This window comes from Heteronotia binoei, chromosome 7, assembly GCF_032191835.1.
Source record: "Heteronotia binoei isolate CCM8104 ecotype False Entrance Well chromosome 7, APGP_CSIRO_Hbin_v1, whole genome shotgun sequence".
NCBI lineage: Eukaryota > Metazoa > Chordata > Lepidosauria > Squamata > Gekkonidae > Heteronotia > Heteronotia binoei.
In genome coordinates this window covers 25,764,151-25,788,949 of record NC_083229.1, presented here as the reverse complement: position 1 = coordinate 25,788,949, position 24,799 = coordinate 25,764,151, and the positions used below count along the sequence as shown (strand labels likewise).

Here is a 24,799-nt window from a genome sequence, read left to right as displayed (position 1 = left end):
TGATCTGCTTCGGCCCAGTGAACAGCTCATTGTCCAAAAGGGTCATTCAGATTTTAAATGCTCTCTCTGGCTTTCCCGTGTATTTTTATCCCACCCTGGGTGACATACATGGTCGTCCTAAGGTTGCCAACTGTGGGTTAGGAGATTTCGAGGATAACACCTGGAGAGGATGGGGCTTGGGGAAGGGAGAGGCCTCAGTGGGGTCCACCCTCCAAAGCAGCCATTTCCTCCAGGAGGACTGATCTCTGTAGTCTGAAGATCTGTTGTAAAAGTGGGAGATCTCCAGGCTCCTGGTGGTTGGCTACCCTAGGTATTCCACTCCTCCATCACAACAACCCCCTGAGGTAAGTTAGGCTGGAAAAGACCTTCGCCTAAATGAAGGCTTAATGTAGACCTGCAGTAGATATAATCTACTATATCCATCCGCCACACCCACTGAGATGTAGCACCGAAAATTTTAATTTTAATTGCAAATGATGGTTTTAATTGTGTTGGTTTTATTTATGAATTATTGAACTGTATTGATGTTTTATATTGTAAATTGTAATTTTATATGTTGTAAGCCGCTCTGAGCCTGCTTTGGCGGGGAGGGCGGGATATAAATAAAATGTATTATTATTATTATTAAAATTAGGGTTTGCCAGTTACCAAGTGGTGGCTGGAGATCACCTAGGATTACAGCTAATCTCCAGAGGGCACAGATCAGGTCACCTGGAGAATATGGTCACTTTGGAAGGTGGACTCTATAGCCTTATACCCCATTGAGGTCCTTCCCCTCTCCAAACCCTGCCCCCTCTCAGGCTCCACCCCCAAATCTGGGGCTCTGGGAGGGACTGTTTTTTAAGGTAGATGCACCAAATTCGCAGCATAGCATCTGGTGCCTCTCCTCAAAACACTCCCCAAGTTTCAAAAAGATTGGACCAGAGAGGTCCCTATCCTGAGGCGTTGCAAACCATGGCTGGTTGGTTGCATCAGAGCCAACTGAAGTTTAATCCATCTAAGACAGAAATCCTGTGTCTGGTTCAGCGGGGGGTGGGGGGCAGAGAGTGGTATCAGGCTCCCACCCTTCAATGGCACTCCATTAGTGCCATCGACAGGTGAAGAGCTTTGGGGGTAGTCCTGGATGCCGCCTTATCTATGGAGGCCCAGGTTGCCACCACTGCAAGGACCGCCTTTTTCCATCTTAGGCAGGCCCGGCAGCTGGCCCCCTATCTGGCACGCCGTGATTTAGCCGCAGTGATTGAGTGATCGAAGGGTGGGAGCCTGATCCCACTCTCTGCCCCCCCTCCCCGAACCAGACACAGGATTTCTGACTTAGATGGATTTAACTTCAGTTGGCTCTGACGCAACGCAATAGTCACCTCCAGATTAGATTATTTTAACTCTCTCTACGCGGGGCTTCCCTTGACTCCGCTCCGGAAACTCCAGCGGGTGCAGAATGCAGCAGCCCGGTTGTTAGCATTAAGGCCTATATGGGGGTGAATGCAGCCAGTGCTGCATGAACTGCATTAGCTCCCCATCGAGTACTGGATCCATTTCAAGGTGCTGGTCCTTACCTTTAAGGCCCTACGTGGCCTGGGGCCTGCATATCTTCGGGACTGCCTCTCCCCATACTAACGTGCCCCCCCCCCCCGGGCTTTGAGATCATCTACACAACATCTTCTTGTGATCCCTGGTCCTAAGGATGCCAGGTTGGCCTCAACGAGGTCCAGGGCCTTTTCAGTCCAGGCCCCTACCTGGTGGAATGAGCTCCCATTGGAGATCCAAGCCTTTCGGGACTTACCTAAGTTTCGCAGGGCCTGTAAAATGGAGCTCTTCCACCAAGCTTTTAATCTACCAGACGTCCTCTGATACCTTCCCCCAGCACCATGTGCTTGAGCTCGGTCAAGGGTCTGAGTCACAGCCTTAAGTGGTGTCAATGACCTGAAGCTGTGCTAAGTGGTGTTAATTAGCTGAAGTTGTACCAACTGCTGAACTATGGCCTCAGGCTGTACCATTGTTGGAGTTATGGTTTTCTTATTTTAATCTGTATGTATTATATTTAAGTGATATCTTAAATTTGTTGTGTTTAATTTGATATGCTTTATCTATTGTTATTGTAATGTCTTAATGTTGTAAGCCACCCTGAGCCCGCTTGCAGGATAGGGTGGGGTATAAATCGTAAATTAAATTATTCCAAATGAAGGGAAGGCATTTAAAAGGAGCGTGGTCCCTTTAAATGTGATGGCCAGATCTCCCTTCGGAATTCAATTGTGCTTGTCACACCCTTGGTCTTGGCTCCACCCAAGTCCCCAGATATTTCTTGAGTTAGGCCTGGCATCCTGCACTCATCAAGACTTTGGGGGGGGGGGGGGCGAGGAGAATCCTGTCTAGATATTCCATCTGTTTTTTGGTTGTATTTGAGTATCCCTTTTTCTTTTTGTTCAACTTAAATTTCTGTGTGGACTAAATTAAAAGAAACCCACAGTCTCCGAGTTAATAATAAAAGCATTATCAAAAAGAGCGAACATCTATTTTTATTGGAAAGAACAGTGGGATTTTTCTCCCCAGACGAATCTGAAGTTCAGTTTCAGATCAATTATTTTCTTCTTGCTGCAGAACAGTTTTTAATCACACAAGCAGCATGTTTTTGATATACAGCTTCCTGGATTTGACATGTAAGCCAGTCTCTTGCTGTTTCCGCTCAAATCAATACAAAGTCAGCAATTTTACATCAGTAGGAATTCTGTGGGCACCTTCTTCAGTTTTAGTTGCTTCTTCCTAGCATTGGAAGAGCTTTCATGCATACATGAATACTTGAGTAAAAATGAGTCAACTTGGCAAAGTTTGCTTTGTTTTCCCTGCAAAATGAGGCATTTTAAAGTAATTGTGTCTGCCTACCTCTATACCTAGTGTATAGCTCAAATACCCTCTATTTGTGCCACTTTTTTGCAGCCAAAGCCCCAAAATCCATAATGGATATTTTCCAATCAGCCGTCACAGTGTTTTTTTGCTGAGAGTTGCAGGTATTCAAATGTGCATGAGGTCATCAAAATTGTTGCAAGGCATTCATAGCTAGTTCTTGAGCACCTGAAAAGCCAAGTGAGAATTGGTTCTTAGGGCATTTTTTCAAATAATATCTGTAGCTTGACCACATAATCTGGGAGATCAGATCACAGATCTGCCAATGTATTTCTAATGTTAAAAAACCAGCTACAGGAAGTGTAATTTAGATTAAAAAAGAACAGTAGGTCTTTATACCCTGCTTCTCTGTACACTAGAGTCTCAAAGCAGCTTATAATCACCTTCCCTTCCTCTCCCCACAACAGGCACCTTGTGAGGCAGGAGGAGCTGAGAGAGTTCTGAGAGTTGTAACTGAGTGAAGGTCACCAAGTAAACTTCGTGCAGAGGAGTAGGGAATCAGACCTGGTTCTCCAGCTTAAAGTCTGCTGCCCTCAACTACTATACCACACTGGCTTAGGAGATGGAGGAGACAGAGTATCACCCTTTCCCTTGTTCCAGTATCTGACAGAAATCCCGCCCACCAGCTACTTTTAGCCTGGCTGTAGAAAAATATAAACATAATATGGATTTCAGGAGGATTTCTGCTAGAGAAATGGCATGAGTGGAGGGTTAACAGCCTCCTCCCCATATATCTTTATCCAAATAAACATTCCAGTTAGGGTTGCCAACTCTGGGTTGAAAAGTTTCTGGAGATTTGGGGTGAAGCTTGGGTTAGGCAGAGTTTGGAGAGGGGAGGGACCTCAGCGGGGTATGATGCTACAGAGTCCACTTTCAGAAGCAGACATTTTCTCCAGGGGAACTGATCTCTGTAGTCCAGAAATCAGTTGTAATTCCAGGAGGTCTCCAGGCTCCACCTGGGGGCTGGCAACTCTACCATTCCAGCAGTTTTTCCCCATTGATATATGTTGTATATCTGCTCATGGATTTCTCACAAAAGTTGTACAGCCCTAAGAACGTCTCACCTTGGCATAGTGATATGCAGAGGGTTTTTTTTTTTCCCTGGGGAAACACAGCTGAACAGAGTTCTAGAACCACTTCATGGAAACAAAATTTAAAAAAAAAAGCTTAAAAGTTCACGAGGGGCACCTGTGTGTTTCTGCTTCATTTTCCTCTTGAGAGTTCCAGCACCTTTCTCCAGAAAAAAAGCCCTGGTGATATGTAACTTGAAAACATCCAGTTTTGAAATCCAATGCATTATGTAGCCAATAGTTTTTTCATTCAAAATGCAAGATACAGGAAAGAAGAAGAACAAAAAAATCCTTCCACATTAGAAGAAAAGTATGGCCAACTTTGTCCCCTGTAAGGCTGCTATTCTGCGTGCAATAGGATTTTTTTAACATGGAGGGAATACTCAAAACCAGGCCTCATTTTTTAGGTAAGCGCTCGCAGGAGCAAAGCTCCAAAACCTCTTAAGTTTTATTTTGCTCATTCTTTCTTACCCCCCCCCCAAAAAAATACTCATCCCCCCCCCCCAAAAAAAATCTTGCTTCTGGCCTCCATTGTTCAAACCCCCTGTGAGAATTTTGCTGAACTCTATTCTTCCCCACAAAAAATGGGAAAATAACCAAAACATACAAAGCAGACTGATGGAAATCATCATGCCTCTGTGGCCACACAGGAGAAAGTAATTTAAAAACTATGATGGGAGTAAGGTTTTATTATGACAATCAGGGGTTTTTTTAAAGCAGGAATACACAGGAATGCAGTTCCGGCTGACTTGGTGTCAGGCGTGAGGGCTAATAAGCAAAAAAAAAAAAGCCCTGATGATAATTATAATTCAAAAAGCATTTTAAGGTAGATGCTGAGCTGATATAATTTAGTACACCTTCCGGTGATGTGGGGGGGTGTGGCATATGGGGAGGGACGGTGGCTCGGTGGTAGAGCATCTGCTTGGTAAGCAAAAGGTCCCAGGTTCAGTCCCCAACATCTCCAACTGAAAAGGGTCCAGACAAGTAGGCGTGAAAAACCTCAGCTTGAGACCCTGGAGAGCTGCAGCCAGTCTGAGTAGACAATACTGACCTTGATGGACTGAGGGTCTGATTCAGTAGAAAGCAGCTTCATATGTCCATATATGCAAATGAGTTGTGCTAATGAGCTCCGGCACCTCTTTTCCCACGAAATGACCCTTGCTCAAAACTACCATTAACTGCATGGAGCCCAGAATGATACAGTTCACAAAGTTCAGTAGGGATGCCAGCCTGTGAGACCTAGGGATGTCAGCCTCCAGGTGAGACCTGGGGATTCCCCAGAATTAACAGCTCATCTCCAGATTACAGAGATCAGTTCCCCTGGAGAAAATGGCTGCTTTGGAGCGGGGGCCCTGTGGCATTGAACCCCACTGAGGTCCCTGTCCTCTCCAGGCTCCACCCCCAAATCTCCAGGAGGTTCTCAACCTGGACCTGGCAACTCTTCCTCCCCCATCGGTGGCCAGGGGGGGACTTGGCAACCCTAGTTCAAGAGCTGCTGCTTGGCCTCTTAAGCGTCCTGAATGTTTATACCAGCTATCATGTTGTATTACATACCTTTCCCGGTTTCAGCAGTGTAACATTTTGAGAATTCTAATGCACTTCTTGGGTTGGATCCAGCAGTAATTTTCCACTGATGCAAATGCTTCCATCCATGGAACATTTTCCTGCCTCCTTCCAGTATACCACATTGAGCTCCCCAAAATCTGGCTCTTGAGGAACTTGGGACTTTCAGAAACAGCACAAGGGGTGAATCCGTAGAGTTATACAGTGAGACGCTCAAGTACTGAACCAACAGAGGAAGTCAGGAATAACGATGCAAAATTTCTGGATCATTAGTGAGGCAATGTGTAATGGTTAGAGGGCTGGAACAGGATCTGGGAGACCCCTGTTTGAATCCCCAGACATGCCATGGAAACTTGCTGGATGACTTCTGGCCAGTCACACACACTCAGTCTAACCTACCTCACAGGGTTGTTGTGAATGCAAAGTGGAGGAGAGGAGAACCATGTAAGCCCTTTTGGGTCCCCACAGGAGAGAAAGGCAGGGTATCAATTAAGTTTGAAAATGGCTCTATTGAATTTGAGTTTTGGAGTTCATTTGGGGATGTAACTCAGCAGAATAGAAACACAATTGATTTGAGTAGTTCCTCTCCACCCTCTTTTTAGTGTCACCATTTAGGAATTAGCAGCAGGCCAGTTTGTTCTGTGGCTTTCTTGCAACGAACACAAAAGTGTACTGCAAAATCTGCTTAATGCCCCACTTCCTGGGTATACGCATCTTCTTCATGTATTTTGGGGCACACAATTATCATGATCTTTTTTAGAGACCAGGTCTTTTTTTGAGCAGGAACGCAGTTCTGGCTGGCTTGGCACTAGGCGGAGTGGCCTAATAAGCAAATTCATTTCTGCTGGGCTTTTTCTACAAAAAAAGCCCTGTGTGAAACAATGGTGATGTCAGGGGGTGTGTCCTGATAGGCAAATGAGTTTCTGCTGGGCCTTTTCTGCATAAAAAGCGCTATTAGAGGTAGAGCCTTTGAGGTAGAAACAGATGTCCACCCAAGGCAGGAGCTTCTCTGTTGTAGCTAAGGATGCCAACCTCCAGGTGGGGCTTGGGGATCTCCAGGCATTACATCTCCTCTCCAGTCTGCAGGGACCAGTTCCCCTGGAGAAAACTGAAGCTTTGGAGGGTGCACTCTAGCAGTGTATCCCACTGAGGCCTCTGTACTCCTCAGGCTAGATCCCCAAATCTCCAGGAATTTTCCAGCACAGATCTGGCAACCCTACCCTACCCCACCCCAACCCCCACCCCTGCCAAATCTCCAGCCAGTGGCCAGTGTGGCCCTAGTTGTAACCAATCAATTATGGAGAGCCTGTTCTGTAGCTTTCTGTAAATTAGGGTTGCCAAGTCTGACTCAAGAAATATCTGGGGACTTTTGGGGATGAAGCCTGGGGGCAAAGGTGTGACAAGCACAATTGAACTCTGAAGGGAGTTCTGGCAATCACAGTTAGGCCAATTCTACAGAAGACCTTTAATCCTGGTTCAGCTTTGTCCCCAAACTGACCCAATCACCTGTTAAATGCCTTCCCTCCGTTTGGAAATAATGAAGAATAGGGGCACAGTCTTTTGGGGCTCACAGAATTGAACTCCTGGTCCAATCTTTTTGAAACTTGGGGAATGTTTTGAGGAGAGGTACCAAATGCTATGCTGAAAATCTGGTGCCTCAAAAAACAGCCCCCAAAGCCCTAGATATCCACAGATCAATTCTCCATTATACCCTGTGGAGAGGCATTATACCCTATGGCAGGAGTGTCAAACTCTTCTGTTGTGAGGGCCAGATCTGACATAAACGGGACCTTGTTCAGCCGGGCCATGTGTGTCATGAAATGTAAAGCCAGGTAGCAGAGATATAAACTTTATAAAGGACACAGACAAACAGAATTAAATATTATTTTTTAAATTAAGCATGTTTTAAAGTATTAGCATTCTTGTAATATCGTGGTCAGTATCAAAGCAAGCTCTCCCACCTCCTCCTCCCCAAGGGAGGAGCCTCAGCCAATGGAGAAAATAGAGGCTTTGCTCTGTAGCTCCTGTGCGATTGGGAAATCCTGGCAAAGCAAGCTGCGATACAGAAAGAAGCAAGAGAGAGGGAGAAGGAAGCAGACTTGTTCACAGGCCTGATAGGAGCCCTCCGGGGGCCTGATCTGACCCACGAGCTGCATGTTTGACACCTCTACCCTATGGGAATTGGTCTCCATAGAGTATAATGGAGTGCCCAGCAGACATTTTTCCTCCCCCTCCCCATGTTCTGATGACCCTGAAGCAGCAGGGGAGGGACTACAATCTGAAAAATTCCCCGCCTCCAACTGGACATTAGCAGCCCCACTGTAAATGTAATGTTTCTTGTTTAATCAAGAATTTTCTGTTTGTTGAGTTGTTTTTTGGATTGCTGCTTGTTTTGTCTAAATTTGTTCTTTTGATTGATCTTTGTGATACCTTTTTTCTGCATCTGTTTCTGTAGGAGTCTTTTAAACTCCTGTTTTTTTAAAAAAAAATTACTACCACCATTTTAAAGTATGCTAACTATTCATTCCCGCTTCTGGTCTTTTATTATAACTTTCAGGGCAGGATTGCTGTTTTATGGAACTTGGTTTTATTGTTATGCCGTTTTTTGTTTGTTTTGTAATTATGATGTTTGCAAACCACTTTCAGAGATTTTTATAGAGCGTGCTGCATGTAAATACGTTCAGCAAATAAAAGAGTGGCCACACTGCAAGCTGAAACTGGTTCAATCGTCACACTAGTTTTGCAAAGACATCTCTTAAGGGAACTCCCAGCAAAGGTCTTTGGGAGGAGCTATGACATTTAAAGAGGTACAAAGCCAACTCAGTGGGGCCTTGGTACTGTTCCTGAACCTGAGCTATGTGACTAAGGCTGCAAAGCCCTCAGTGAAGGTAGGGGATGCCCTGCCCACAGATCCTGTTGCTCACTGCTGCTGAAAAATTAGCAAGAGCAAATTTGAAGAAAAAATAAGCCCTTGTCTACTTACAGAAACTTTTTACCATAGAATTCTTGGTGATTCCTAGAGCTGCCAGAAGTGACAAAGGGTAGTTCTAGGAAATGCCAGAAACTCTGTGGTAAAAGCTTCCTGTAAGTCGACAAGGCTTTTTTTTTTTTTAAAAAAAAATTCTCCTGGAACACTGTTCCTTCCTCAGCCCTCTATCCCGTTGTCAGGCAGTGCCTGCAACCCTGTATTCTGCTGGCTTTATGATGCGAAAAATCAGGTTGCAAAGCCCTCCCTGCCGCTGCCACCTCCTCCTTTACTTGACAGCGATCCAGATTCCTTTCGTGTTTCTGTCCCTTTCAGTCACTGGCTTCCCTTTTGCAGACACAGAGCTCTCCCTGCCACTCCAATCTGCCAGGCCCATTATTTATAGACTCATCAAAGAACAATTAACAAAGAATTCCCACTCAGCATCTACAGATCCGGTGTAACCAATTTTTCACACCACAGCTGCTTTGAAAAGACTTAGCTAATGTTTGGGGGATTTTTAATCTCTAAACTAGAGAGAAAGGGGCATAACTAAAAGCATCCACACCAAAGGGCTGTTCATACCAAAGCGGTAGTCGAAAGCTAGCTATTTTCATCTTTACAAGGGCTTGCAGAAGCTACACCACAGGTAGGGTGGTGGTCTTTGTCGTCTTCCCTTTTGAAATCATGTCTTTGGATCCAGCTTCATTTTGTCCTGAGCCAAAGGACTGGTACTATTATAAGGAGAGTTAATTGAACTGCTGGAGGTTATTAATGGGTCTTTGCAAGGCTTTTTTTGTAGCAGGAATTCCTTTGCATATTAGGCCACACCCCTGTGACATAGCCAGTCCTCCTGGAGCTTACATTAGACCCTGTACTAAGAGCCCTGTAAGCTCTTGGAGGATTGGCTACATAACGAGGGTGTGGCCTAATATGCAAACTGGAGTTCGTGCTACAAAAGAAGACCTGAGTCTTTGAACTATTGCTTGCCTAGATTATTAACCAGGCAAACTCAGTCTCAAGTTATTTCTCATTGAAACGACTGGCAGAGGCCCACATTGGGACTTATAACTAAGGAGTTAATCATTATTTATCTAATTCCAAACCGTGCGTAGAGGATATCATCAATAGATCCACAAAAGGGAGCTAGGAATAGATAAGGGGAACTTTTCTACAAACCTGAAGTCACTGGTTTAAGGGGGGGGGGAATCTAATATAAATATATTTATATCTATTGGGGGATTAAAACTCTAAAAAATAATAGAAACACCTGTAGCTTTAACAAAAAGAATGCCCACTGAACTCTCCGTGGCAATTTTGAAGTCTGCCCTGCTATGCACCACAATAATATTGATGGCTTCTAATCCTTGGTTTTTGTAAAGCAAACCCATAGGAAGATGGGGCAGTAGATGTGAACTTGAATGCCAAAAAAGCCTTGGAAAAGGTCCCCTCCCCTGTCGTATCCGCTGACAGAACAGGACTAGAATTGCTGATTCTGGGTTGGGAAATTCTTGGAGCTTTGGGGGTGGAGCCTGGCCTAGCAGTCAGCATGTTACATAGGGTTGCCAGCATCCAGGTGGAGCCTGGAGATCAGCCACTTTTACAACTGATCTCCAGCTGGCAGAGATCAGCCCCCCTTGGAGAAAACGGCAGCTTGGAAGGATGGACTCTGTGGCATTGTACCATGCTGAGACCCCTTCCCTCCCCAAACCCTGCCCTCTCCCAGATCCACCCCCAAAGTTTCCATGTTTTTTTCAACATAAGCCTGATGACCTTACCTGGTCAGCAGCACCAGCAGCCACCATTAAACTTCCCCAGAGAGAGGCTGCCAGAGAGGGAAGGAGGGGAAGCTGAAGAACAGCAGGCACATTAAGGCAAGTTAGTTGGTAAGTGGGAAGGAGAGAAGGAAGCAGGAAAAGGAGAGAGGCTATGAGGGTTGCCAGGGACGGAAAAGAAGTAATAGTAGGGTACGGGAAACAGTGGGAAATGAGATCACCACCACAAGTCCTTGCAGATCTGTGGTTTATGTAATCCTGTTATCCCTAAGTTTCTTGAGGTTGTATTACATAAAAACTCTGAATAGGTAGCCACTGATCATCAGATCCTTAGGAGATTGCAACTGAGGCCATGGAGGGCCTCGACTCAACATGCTAGGCCCAGAATCCATGGATGTCTACAATTCAGTGGTACACATGGGCACAGTTTGGATCAGGATTGTGGTATATTAGGGCTTTTGCCTCCTCACCATGCTGTTTTCCCAAGCTTATAAAATCATAGAGTTGGAAGGGACCTCCAGGGTCATCGAGTCCAACCCCCTGCACAATGCAGGAAACTCACAAACACCTCCCCCTAAATTCACAGGATCTTCATTGCTGTCAGTTGGCCATCTAGCCTCTGTTTAAAAACCTCCAACGATGGCAGGAGGTACATAACCCGTATTTGAAATTTACCTTAGAACTGTGGGATAAAGTAAGAGGCCAGTTGGCCCCTCCAACCTCTCCAATGATGGCATTTCTGGGGCAAACCTGGTTTGTCGCAGGAAAAGCCTCTTTAACTTTTGGGGAATGGAGAAAAAAGGGCTTATATAGGTTAAATGACCTAGCAATTGCAGGTAAATTAGGAACTAGGGAACAACTAGAGGAGAAACACCATATTACTATTTCATGGTTCCAATACTATCAAATCCATCAGGCTTTTCACCATGTAATTCCACTAATTTATAAAACTAAACAACTGAATAACTTTGAAAAAGTGCTAAAATCAGGAAGAACAAATTTGAAAGGCATTATTTCAATAATTTATACAATTTTGATGGATAAAATATGGCTGCTACCTACCTCACAGCAAAATGCATGGCAAGGAGACTGCGATACACAATTTACTGAAGACGACTGGGTTCAGATTTGGAACTCACCCCTTTTAAAGAGCAGAGCTATAAATATTCATACGCAACAATTTAAACTCCTTTCACGTTAGTATTTGACTCCTTTAAAAAAATTTCGAAGTAAACTTAATAATAACACAGAATGTTGGAAAGGGTGCGGTAAGGAGGGCAACTTTCTTCATTGTTGGTGGCTATGCCCTGAAATTCAAAAGTATTGGGCTCGGTTGATAGCGAAAATATCTGAAATAGTTGGCTGTATGGTACCTTTAACACCAGAATCAGTACTTTTAAATCTCTGGCCAGATAGTTTTTCCACTCCTCAACGCAAAGAGCTTATTGCTTACTTGATACTGGCAGGTAAAATTTTAGTAGCTCAGAAGTGGAAAAAACCTAATCTTCCTACTATGGATGAATGGTTTGCGAAAGTCAGGGAGCTTATTGTGCAAGATAAATTGTCCACACAGCTTTTAATCATGGAAACACCGAACTATAACAATAACTTTATCGAAAAATGGTTTCCATATCTTGAATATGTGAACTCAATTGCCTCTGTAGAAGAAATATTGCCTCCTGAATTGTTGAACTTTATTCTTCTGTAATTGATTGATCTATGCTTCTTTTTTGTAAAACCCAACTTTGATATAACTTTTGTATAAGCGTTATTTAAGTTCTTGTTTGTAACATTTTTTTTTAACAATAAAATTGAAATTAAAAAAAAAAAACCTCCAACGAAGGAGAGCCCACCACCTCCCAAGGAAGCCTGTTCCACTGAGGAATCGCTCTAACGGTCAGGAAGTTCTTCCTAATATTGAGCCGGAAACTCTTCTGATTTAATTTCAACCCGTTGGTTCTGGTCCTAACTTTTGCGGCCACAGAAAACAATTCCATCCAGTCCTTTAGATGACAGCCCTTCAAGTACTTGATGGTGATCATATCACCTCTCAGCCTCCTCTCCAGAAGGGCTTATGAGGCCCTGGAAGGCCACAGTGTGACGACATACCCCCTACACGTGAAGTCCCTGACAGGGCAAATACTTCTGGGACCATTTCAGATTAAGACAACAGTGTGCAAAGGCAGTATAAGCCATCTCACACATTTTGGCCCCCATCAAAACCAGCTGCCGCCTTCCTTGGAATTGAGTTCACAGTGGAGAATTCCCAAAGCAAGTCTGATCACGTGGACCTTGAGAAACATGCGGTATATGTAGCTGTTCCCTCTGAGATTCCATTGGAACCATTGCCGTTAGAGGGTTCATCGTTGTTTCTTGCTTCCTAACGCTGTTGTAAGGGCACTTTAAAAAGGAGACTTGTCAGATGAGTTTGGGACAATTTATTTGTTGAAATAACATGCCCCGAGTTCCTTCTGTCTGGAGGTGCTGAGGATCAAACTAGATGCAAAACGTGTGCTCAGACGCTGAGCTATAGTCCTTCCCTGAGGTGGAATTCTAGCAGGAGCTGCTTTGCAGGTTAGGCCACACACCCCTGACGTAGCCAATCCTCCAAGAGCTTACAAGGCTCTTTTTTGTAAGCTCTTGGAGGATTGGCTACATCAGGGGTGTGTGGGCTTAATATGCAAAGGAGCGCCTGCTAGAATTCCACCCCTGGTCCTTCCCCATTCTGGGAACCTGTCTCTTCAATCACACACTCCTTGACCTATGTTCCTAATGCCAGTGTTCCCCCAAAGCAAGAACTCAGGTCATTTATGCACTTGGTACATCCCCAGCTTAATGTAGAAGGGATGCAGTGTTAGAAACTTGAGTGGTTTTTTTCCGGCTTAACATCTGTGTGGGTTTCTTCCTTCTCCCCCCACCCCACTCTCATTGCAGACTGATGAGTACTGAAAATGCTCTTTTACAAGCCAGAGAAGAGGAAGGCATAAAGCATGAACGCACTTTTGTGGCCTCTCAGCTGATCGATTGGCTGATACAGGAAGGAGAGACTACTATGCGGTCTGAAGCCGAACAACTTGGCCGCCGGCTGCTGGAGCATGGAATTATACAGCATGGTGAGGACTTAGTTCTGCCCAAGGAGGTGGCACGTTTGAATATCAATCCCGTCACTGTTCTAAATTCTAAATGAAAAAAAGAGCGTATGGTTGCTGGTGCCAGGAGGCAACATCAGGGGAAAGCTTCCACCAGTGTTCCCTCTAAGCTGAGTTAGCTCACAGATTTTTAGCCTCTAGCTCACACATTTTTGTCTTAGCTCAGGAAACATGACCCCAGAGCACACTAATTTATGCAGTAGCTCACAACTTTAATACCAGTAGTCCACAAAGTAGATTTTTGCTCACAAGAGTCTGCAGCTTAGTGGGAACATTGGCCTCAACCAATGTTCCCTCTAAGCTGAGTTAGCGTGAGCTAGTTCACAGATTTTTAGCCTCTAGCTCACACATTTTTGTCTTAGCTCAGGAAAGATGAACCCAGAGCACACTAATTTATGCAATAGCTCACAACTTTAATACCAGTAGTCCACAAAGTAGATTTTTGCTCACAAGAGTCTGCAGCTTAGTGGGAACATTGGCCTCCACCAATGTTCCCTTTAAGATGAGTTAGCGTGAGCTGGCTCACAAATTTTTAGCCTCCAGCTCACACTTTTTTGTCTTAGCTCAGGAAAAATGACCCCAGAGCACACTTAATTTATGCAGTAGCTCACAACTTTAATGCCAGTAGCTCACAAAGTGGAATTTTTGCTCACAAGACTCTGCAGCTTAGTGGGAACATTGTCCTCCACCCCTTGGCTTGTTTGTTGGCCTTCCAGGGCAGCTGGTTGGCCCCTGTTTGAGACGGTGGGTGCAATCACACAAGGAATTTGCCCAGCAATAGCCCGGCTTTGAAAAAAACAGTATTGTTTGATGTGTGCCCGGGCATTCACACACACCCTGCGCTGCTGCTGGGACAGGCACTGCCCCCCCCCCACACACAAGGAGCATTCAGACTGCTTGTGTGCATGTGGATCACCTGCATTGCATTCCCAGCCCTTCAGACAGCCAGGAAACACACCCAACATAAGTTGTAGAGATTTGCTACTGGGAGAAGCAGGGCTTTTTTTTGTAACAGGAACTCCTTTGTATATTAGTCCACATGCCCTGATGTAGCCAGTCCTCCAAGAGCATACAGGGCTGGAACGAGTCCAGAGGAGGACGACGAAGATGGTGAGGGGTCTGGAGACCAAGTCCTATGAGGAAAGTTTGAAGGAGCTGGGGATGTTTAGCCTGGAGAGGAGGCGGCTGAGAGGTGATATGATCACCATCTTCGAGTACTTGAAGGGCTGTCATCTAGAGGATGGTGTAGAATTGTTTTCTGTGGCTCCAGAAGGTAGGACCAGAACCAGTGGGTTGAAATTAACTCAAAAGAGTTTCCAGCTCAACATTAGGAAGAACTTTCTGACAGTTAGAGCGGTTCCTCAATGGAACAAGCTTCCTCAGGAGATGGTGGGTTCTCCTTCCTTGGAGGTTTTTAAACAGAGGCTAGATGTCCATCTGACAGCAATGAGGATCCTGTGAATTTAGGGGGAGATGTTTGTGAGTTTCCTGCATCGTGCAGGGGGTTGGACTAGATGACCCTGGAGGTCCCTTCCAACTCTATGATTCTAGGTACTCAGTGGTTTACTCTAGTTGTTACTAATCAGTACACTGCAGTTTCCGGTTTACCCACCTGGGGATTGGCAACCCTATCCAGTACCTCATTGCAATATGAGCAGATGTTCTTGGAAAAGCGCTGCGAGATCACTTTCCTGTACTTCCTTATTTGTGGAGCCCTAGCTGTTTGCCGGAGGAGGGTGCGCAGACAGCTGAGCAGATCGACTTGCTGAGTTCCTAGAAGACTTCTAACTGTGGACTGAAGGTGTGAAGAGATAAGCTCTGACGCACAAGGCCTGATCTTGCAACGGTTTGTTGCAAAATCAGTCAAGACTTTCTCAAGACCCTGGCTGTGCAGATTAGTTCAAGGTCCCACTTTCCAGAGTATTTTGAATGAGTGGATGTTTAAGGCACATCTGCATAGTAATGCACAGGCTCTGTGAAAGAACCAAGAAGTCCTTGGCCACTAGAAGAGCGAATGGTCAGTGCTATTCTTATCCCCTAAGGCAGGGGATCTGGTGTGGTTAACATTAGCATTTCTGTGCATGCACAGAAGTTTATTGAAGGCATATTCAAAACCCCTTTGAAAAGTAATGTGCAAATGTGCTTGTAGATGAGGACTATAACGTCCCCCTTTGGCTGTGGGTTCCCAGGTTAGAGTACTCACTCAGACACCTCTTCTCAAGTCCATTCAGCAAAGAAGAAGACCGTAGATTTATACCCCGCTCTTCTCTCTGAATCAGAGTCTCAGAGCAGCTTACAATCTCCTTTATCTTCTTCCCCCACAACAGACACCCTGTGAGTTGGGTGGGGCTGAGAAAGCTCTCCCAGAAGCTGCCCTTTCAAGGACAACTCCTACGAGGGCTATGGCTGACCCAAGGCCATTCCAGCAGGTGCAAGTGGAGAAGTGGGGAATCAAACCCGGCTCTCCCAGATAAAGGTCCACGCACTTAACCACTACACCAAGCAGGCTCAAAATCTCAGTCCATTTATTTGCAAGGAGACAACTCCAACTACCAACATCTTCAGCTGACATACAAAACTAGAAACTGAAACAAGAGCTCCACTCAGTAGGACCAAACTAAATCACAGATAGTAGGGGAGGAGCAGACTATTCCATTACATGCATACATGGCGTTTTTGTAGCAGGAACTCCTTTGCACATTAGGCCACACACTCCTGATGTAGCCCATCCTGCTGGAGCATATAGTAGGCCCTGTATTAAGAGTCCTGTAAATTCTTGGACTTGTAAGTTCTTCCAGTGGCGCAGAGTGGTAAAGCTACAGTACCGCAGTCCAAGCTCTCTACTCACAACCTGAGTTCAATCCCAGTGGAAGCTGGGTTCAGGTGGCCGGCTCAAGGTTGACTTAGCCTTCCATCCTTCTGAGGTCGGTAAAGTGAGTACCCAGCTTCCTGGGGGGTAAGTGTAGATGACTTGGGGAAGGCAATGGCAAACCACCCCCTAAAAAGTCTGCCGTGAAAACGTCATGATGCTACGTCACCCCAGAGTCAGAAACGACTGGTGCTTGCACAGGGGACTACCTTTACCTTTATGTTCTTGGAGGATTGGCTATATCAGGGGTGTGTGGCCTAATATGCAAAGGAGTTCCTGCAATTAAAAAAAGCCCTACCGATACATACATTGAATAAATATATCACCATCACAGAGACGAAGGGTGGTGCCAGCACATCTCAGCCACAAGCAGGGTTGCCAGCCTCCAGTGGGGCCTGGAGAGCTTCTGGAATCAGAACTGATCTCTAAGGGAGAAAAGTCAGTTCCCGTACAGAAAATAAGCAATATTAGATAACCACCGGAAGCAATAAAACTTTCATGCCAAGCATGTAAATATGCATTTTTAGTGAAGTTAAACAAAAACAGAACTAAGGAACACTGAACATTCTTTCTTTTAAAAATGAAAATAAATTTTTATTGGATTTTGCAGCATTACATAGGTATAATAGAAATAACACAATCAAAAACAGGATAACATAAACTTAGATTTTACCTCGTTATTGCAAAGACATTATAGTGATAGAATTTCCTTGGGTAGGGTTCTCCGGTTGAAAGAATTTGAGTACCCAGATTCCGTGTCTATTTTTTCTAGAATCGGGGACCATTTGGTGACAAATCAAAAAAATTTTCCCACAAAGTCTCTCGCCCTGAGCCACTTGTTGGGAAGGGCAGGATATAATCATAAAATAAATAAATAAATAAATAAACAAACAATCACAAAGAATGATAATCTCTTCAAACAGGACTTAATGAAGACGTGGGTGAAGTCCTTCATTTCTTAATGTTCCACTCGTGATGGTGCGGAGAGAATAAGGAACCGCTTTTAAAAGCAGTCCTCACAGTTTCAATAGTTAGTTCTTCCTCAGCCTCTTGCTCCTGACGTTACATGGAGCCACAGCTCTACTCTTTACAACATGGATCCATGCATGCTCTAATTTGCTGCTACTGGCTCCATGTAACGTCAGGAGAAAGACGCTGAGGAAGAACTAACTATTGAAACTATTGAAAGCAATTCCTTATTCTCTCCGCATCATCACTAGTGGAACACTAAGAAATTAAAGATTTCACCCACGTCTTCATTAAGTCCTATTTGAAGAGGCTATCATTCTTTGTGACTGTTGAGAAACTTTGTGGGGAAAATTTCAAGAATGTTCAGTGTTCCTTAGTTCTGTTTTTGTTTAACTTCACTGAAAACGCATATTTACACGCTTGGCATGAAAGTTTTATTGCTTCCAGTGGTTATCTTATATTGCTTATCTTTACACCGGTTCCAGTAGTATTTACTACCTCTATAGAAAATGGCTGCTTTGGAGTGTGGACGCTATGGCATTATACCTCATTGAGGTCCTTCCCCTCCCCAAACCCCTCCCTCCCCAGGCTTCACCCCCAAAATCTCCAGCTGTTTCACAACCCAGTGCTGGCAACCCAAGGCCAAAGACAACTGTGCTGCCCGTTAGTTCCCAAGACTGCATTTTGCTTCCACACCCAGAAGTCTGGAAAGAGGAGGTAACTTTGCTTTGTCAGATGGCAGCTGTCATTCAGGTAACAAATGTCCCAGGCCAGTCAAGCAAAATTTCTCCTGGAGACGCAGTAATGGAAACCCACTGAATTAGTGCCCATTACAGATGTGTGCCAGTCCCTTTTGTTGGCTCATTGTTTGTGATGGAGTGTTCTTATTGACTCCCCAAAGGGGCTTCAGGGTGGTATAAAGCTTGTTAACGGACCATAGACAAATCACTTTATTTGTAGTATGCTTTGCCAGCAGGAGATCTGGTTTGAAGGGAGACTTAGCTCATCCTACGGATTTCATTGCTGTTTTGCTAGAGTTAGAAAGTATATTGTATAGAGTTAGAAAGTATATCTCAGCAGAGAGATAATGATTATGGGTTTATGTAAGGACTGTAACGTCTGCTTTAATTACAGTATCCGTAGACTTAGTAAGACTACTACAGCTAGAAAATTAGAACACCCTCCTCCACATACACACACAAAAACATACGTGTACCATTTCCAAATTGTCAACTTAATTTGAAACAACAGTTGTCTGGTATTCATTGTATTCCCTTTTTACTGAGGTCTTTATGGAAGTCCACTTTATTTGCAAGTAAATACCGTGTATCCGTTGGCGAGCTCACTCTGCTCTCCGAGAGCCAAACGGTTTCCTGTGTCTTGTGTGTCAGCTTTGTCAATATAGATTCAATTAACACTAATTGGCACGGCTGCCTGGGCTTGGCGAGGACTGAATGAAGTCTTTGGCTGAGGACCGAGTAGGGAATAAAATACCTTTTGTGCCTCGTAGGTCATCTTTAAAAAATGCCATCACCTTTTATAACAGAACTTGGCCCCAGTTATTGTTGAATAAGCACAAAATGATGATAAAGTAAAGCTTCCGGGTCTGCGTAATGTTAGTACAGAATCAGAAGGGACCTGAATGTCCTCTCTTAGAAGAATAGGTTTTTATACCCTGCTTTTCTCTATCATAAGGAGACTCAAATTGCATCCCCTGCCCCACAATAGGCAACTTCTGAGGTAAATGCGGCTGTGAGAGTTCTGAGAGAACTGTGACTATCCCAAGGTCTCTCAGCAGGCCTCAATGGGAGGAATCAAACCCAATTCTCCAGATTAGAAGTCACTGCTCTTAAAAATTACTCAGCTCTGGGTCTCTAGTCCAAGTATGGATGGTGAGGCGAAACCTGTTGTCTCCAAACCAGTCTGCTCTTTGAACTCTTCCCCGAGGACTGCCCCTTTGTCCTGGCTATGCTTTCTGCCTTCTGAAGGCTTACAGCGTTCCTCACTTATCCATTTTATCCTCCCAACAACCCTGTGAAGTAGGGGAGGCTGAGAGTGTGTACTTGGCCCTGGGTCACTCCTCAAAGCTTCCATGGCAGAATGGGGAACCGAAGCTGGGTCTCCCAGTTCTTAGACTGACACTGTAGCCAGCACACCATGCTGGAGCTGGTCCTGCGCTGCAGTCACACGTGCTAACTAATGCACTTTCAATCCATTTACAAGGCACTTTCCAACTGGATTTTACTGTGTGAACTGGCAAGATCCAGTTGGAAAATGCACTGAAAGTGGATTGAAAGTGCATTAGTGTGTGTGATCGCAGCCTTGCTGTTTCTTTTTTGTATTTTTATGTGCATGTGTGTGTATGCACCTGGAAGTCATAGTAACCTCTTGTGACTGTCCCCTACTGGGGGCCTGGAGAATATTCAGGAAGAGGTGGCTGAATAAAGCCTGCCACTGCCTCCCGCCTCTGGTATTCCAAAGAGGTCTCCATCCAAATAGTCGCTCAAGTTGACCCTGCTTAGCTTCTGAGATCTGATGAGATTGGCTTGCCTGGGCTATCCAGGTCAGAGTAGTCTTGCTGTTTCTAATAAACATGTATGTTTATCCTGTGCTTCCTGGGCAAGTCCTCTTATGATTTATTTTTATTTAAAGCATTTATTAGTCTCCTTTCTTGTTTATGGAGCTCAAGGTGGCTTACGATATAAATAAAATAGATCACACAAAAATATACAAAGCCAAAATTTAAAATCGCAATGTTTTATTCAATGCTTTATTCAAATGCCGTCCTAAATAAAACCATTTTTAGCTGCCTCATATAGACGGAAAGACAGGGGGCCAGGTGCAACTCCTGGGGGCAGGATTGTTCCAGAATTGTGGGGACATCACTGAAAAGGCCCCATCTCTTGTACCCACCAAATGAACTTCTTTCATTGATTGACAGTCAGAAGGGCCTCTTCCTGTGATCTTAATTCCCAGGCAGGAAAGAGATGCCAGCTTCCAGGTGAGACCTGGGAATCCCACTGAATTACAGCTCCTCTGCAGACTGAGACAGTTTCTCCCGAGGAAATGGCAGGTTTGGCGGGTGGGTTCTGCGGCATTGAGCCCCACTGAGGTCCCTATCCTCTCCAGGCTCCATCCCCAAATCTCCAAGAGTTTCCCAACCTGGATCTGGCAGCTGTAACCCCACTCCCCTCCCATGCTGGTGGCCAGGGGGACTTGGCAACTCTAAAGGAACCTGAGGTTATTATGCTGAGGAGAGCTGAAGGAGTTCTGTAAATACAACATTAGCACAGAAAGGAAAGGCTAGGCCAGAATCCTTTTCTCAGACATTCAGGATTTCCACAGGCAGTCACAGAGTTTTGGTTCATGAAGAGAGTTCCCAATCTCAGCCCCACATAAGATGTTATATGAATGTTGATCTATATGGAACCTTAGTGATAGATTTAACTCTGAAGTGTGTGTGTGTTTTTAAAACTTTAGCCAGATTACAGATCGCTCCTAGGGATGCCAGTCTCCAGGTGGGACCTGGGGATCCCCTGGAATTACAGAGATTAGTTCTCCTGGAGAAAATGATTGCTTTGGTGGGTGGACTCTGGGGCATTGTACCCCATTGAGGTTCCTGTCCTCAGACTCCATCCCTAAATTTCTATAAGTTTCCCAACCTGGATCTGGCAACACTTACCACCACCACCCCATGCCCCATCAGTGGCCAGGGGGGAACCTGGCAATCCTGATAGCTCCATATGCCCATCTGAACTACCGTGCCAACTTTCCCCTCTAGCTTCAGACTCTTTAAATGTCTGAGGTACCATTAAGGTGAAGGTTGCTCTCAAAAACCTCAGAGTCTATGGACTTTCTGCTCCCCAGCAAACAAGATTCCTCCACAGGGACCCCTATATTTGCCCTGATATAGCTGCCAGAGCCCTGGATTAAATATTCTTTTGAATACCAAACGGAGGTCCCTGGATCTAGGCAGAGGTTGCTCCAGGGCATTGCTGGCTGGGAGCAACCCACCTTCCTGAAAACTTTCATCAAAGCCCCATTCAGATTCCAGAGTTGCTCCACACCCTTTTTGACCATAAGAAAAGAGGTGTACAGGACAATAAGCAAGCCGTCCAGCTTGGTGGTTCCTCCTCCACTCCCTAACATGGGCAGTCTTTGCAGTGGAGGACGGTAAGCAGTGGGGTGCCGCAGGGCTCAGTACTGGGTCCCATGCTCTTAACTTGTTCATAAATGATTTGGAGTTGGGAGTGAGCAGTGAAGTGGCCAAGTTTGCAGATGACACTAAATTGTTCAGGGTAGTGAGAACCAGAGAGGATTGTGAGGAACTCCAAAGGGATCTGTTGAGGCTGGGTGAGTGGGCGTCAACGTGGCAGATGCGGTTCAGTGTGGCCAAGTGCAAAGTAATGCACATTGGGGCCAAGAATCCCAGCTACAAATACAAGTTGATGGGTTGTGAACTGGCAGAGACTGACCAAGAGAGAGATCTTGGGGTCGTGGTAGATAACTCACTGAAAATGTCAAGACAGTGTGCGATTGCAATAAAAAAGGCCAACACCATGCTGGGAATTATTAGGAAGGGAATTGAAAACCAATCAGCCAGTATCATAATGCCCCTGTATAAATCGATGGTGTGGTCTCATTTGGAATACTGTGTGCAATTCTGGTCACCTCACCTCAAAAAGGATATTATAGCATTGGAAAAAGTGCAGAAAAGGGCAACTAGAATGATTAAAGGGGTGGAACACTTTCCCTATGAAGAAAGGTTAAAACGCTTGGGGCTCTTTAGAAACGTCGACTGCAAGGTGACATGATAGAGGTTTACAAGATAATGCATGGGATGGAGAAAGTAGAGAAAGAAGTACTTTTCTCACAATACAAGAACTTGTGGGCATTCGATGAAATTGCTGAGCAGTTAGGTTAAGGAAGTACTTCTTCACCCAAAGGGTGATTAACGTGGAATTCACTGCCACAGGTGGTGGCGGCTACAAGCATAGACAGCTTCAGGAGGGGGTTAGATAAAAATATGGAACAGAGGTCAATCAGTGGCTATTAGCCACAGTGTGTGTATATATGTGTGTGTGTGTGTATAAATAATTTTTTTGGCCACTATGTGACACAGAGTGTTGGACTGGATGGGCCATTGGCCTGATCCAACATAGCTTCTCTTATGTTCTTAATCAAGAGCCTGAGAGGGCCATCAAATCCTTTATTAAAGCAGCCCAAACTGGTACTCTGGGTGAGTGTCCCACCCTGAGTTGGCTTTCTTGTACAGAGCATGCCCATATTTGGGGCTCTTTTTACCTTTCACCCCCCTAAATTCAAAAATCTTCCAATGAGAACCAAGGCCCATACATTTCTAAGCCTACCCCACTGTGATTGAGGGCTGCTCCCTTAAATTTGCTAAGCGGTTGGCTGTCTTCCTGGACACCTGGATTTTTACCCCACCTTGGATTGCTTCCTTTCCCCTTTGGAATCTTTGCCACCAGAGACTGGACTTCCCCTGGCATGCTCTCCCGTCCCTCCGGCACCCCTTTCTCCAGGATCAGGTGCAGTATAATTTTCTTGGGCCCTTTTCTGTTTTCCTCACTAGCTTATTTCCTCCCTCAGATCTTCCTCCAATAGACAGAAAATTGTAGACTTGTAAAGGTTTCTTGGTGTGCTGCCACATTCCTTGTCTGTTTCATTCTGCGACCATTCAGTTTTTGCCATTTCCTTCTTTGATTTGTATTCCGGTTAGAGAAATAAGAAGCTTTTCCTTTTCTTCATTGGGGTTCTTTTCATTCTGATTGTTGTTTTGTGGAGCTACCTGAACACTCATATAAAGGCAGACTAGCTAAAGGCTTTGTATCAGTTGGAAAGAGGGGAACCTACCTTGTGTTGAAGATGGTAGCTAGGTCTAGTATATAATGGGGGGGCCTTGTCAGATTTGCTTCTGCTGACTTCTTTTCCCTTTCCCCGTAAGAGTAAATAGCTACCATTCACTTATGTAAGACAGTACAAGGGGGCACAATTGGAGTAGACTAAACCACTGCCATTGGTGACCCAGTAAGAATTTAGTGTACTCCTGTCTGCATAATCTCGTTCTGGCTTTCATTCTTCAGGCCTAAGGCACGATGCAACATTGGACGAGTAAGACAGAATACCGTAATTGGAGCGTTTTAAATATAAAGCTAGAGAATACAGATGAGCTCTGGAAAGAGAATATATAGATTGTTAGCATCAGAGTCTAGATTCTGAATGCAGGCCACTCCTTAAAGTACATTTGCAAACGCCACATTAGATCACAAGGCTTTTTGAGAAATTGGGGGTAGGGGAGCTCTCTGCCTTAGTTGCACATTTAATGTAAAAGCTGGGCTATGCCTTTAAAAGCAATGGGCACAAGTGCCATTATTCTTTTAGAACTTAACATGCACCAAAAAAAAGTGTACAGTTTTAGAAAAGCGGGCTCCTATGATACATCCTTTAAAAACTATAGGAGTCCTATAATACATTCTTTAAAAATCCACTATGGACACAAAGATAAAGGATCAGAAAGCTGTGCTATTTTCTGTAGGAATGACCTTTCAATGCGGTTGAGTTATTTATAAAATGTATTTGGTATTTTGTGTGCTTTAAAAAAAAAACAGTTTATTGGAGGGTTTTTTTTAAAAGTGGGAAGAAGAGGAAAATAAATTTGAGTTTAGATATCTGGTATGTGTGTTGAGCCAAGTTTTTTTTTTAATGGAAACACAGAAAGTGGCTATTTAGTTGTTCGTGAGTTTGAGACAGGAGCAGACAGTCTTGCTTACAGGAATGAAGTGTTTGCATTGGAGAGGGAAGAGAAGAGCAGTAGGGTTGCCAGCTCCAGTATGGAGATTTGGGGGTGACCTTGAAAAAGGTGGGGTTTGGGGAGAGGAAGGACCCCAGTAGGGTATAATGCCATAAAGTCCATCCTCTAAAGTTGCCTTTTTATCCAGAAGAACTGATCTCTATTGTCTGGAGATTGTTTGCAATTCCAGATCCCCAGACCCCACCTGGAGGTTGGCAACCATAAGTGATCCCATTCAAGATTAAATATGACCTGCCCATTTTTTTTTTGTATTTAAATTCCAACCCCACCCCTCCTCAAAATCTGCCGCTATGAAGGGGGTTCCAGTTTTGATTGGGGGGGGGGTTAATCCTTTTCTGCTGCACTCTTTCCCTGTTCTGAATCTGTCCCCAGCAGCTATTGGCAGCCCCCTAGCTGCTTTAACCCCATTGGGGGAAAATTACATGCACATGATTGGCAGCAACTAGGGTCCCCTTTGACCACTGGCAGGGGATGGGGTTAGGGTTGCCAGATCCAGGTTGGGAAATTCCTGGAGGTTTGGGGATGGAGCTTGTCTGCTGGGCGCTCCAATATATGGAGACTGAGTCCCATAGGGTATAATGGAGAAAGGATCCATGAGTATCTGGGACTCTGGGACCCCTGTTTTTTCAGGTAGAGGCACCAAATTTTCAGCATAGCATCCAGTGCCTCTCCTCAAAACACCCCCCCAGTTTCAAAAAGATTGGAC

General features: G+C 44.8%; 1 protein-coding gene across 2 annotated transcripts in view; it reads left to right on the top strand.

Moving 5' to 3' along the window:
- Window positions 1-24,799, top strand: part of DEPTOR (DEP domain containing MTOR interacting protein) — a 93,887-nt gene that overhangs the window by 39,300 nt on the left and 29,788 nt on the right. For both annotated transcript variants that reach the window (XM_060243266.1, XM_060243268.1), the window contains exon 4: window positions 13,209-13,387. In XM_060243266.1, the coding sequence (XP_060099249.1) occupies window positions 13,209-13,387 (179 nt within the window). The remainder of the gene's footprint in view (window positions 1-13,208; window positions 13,388-24,799) is intronic.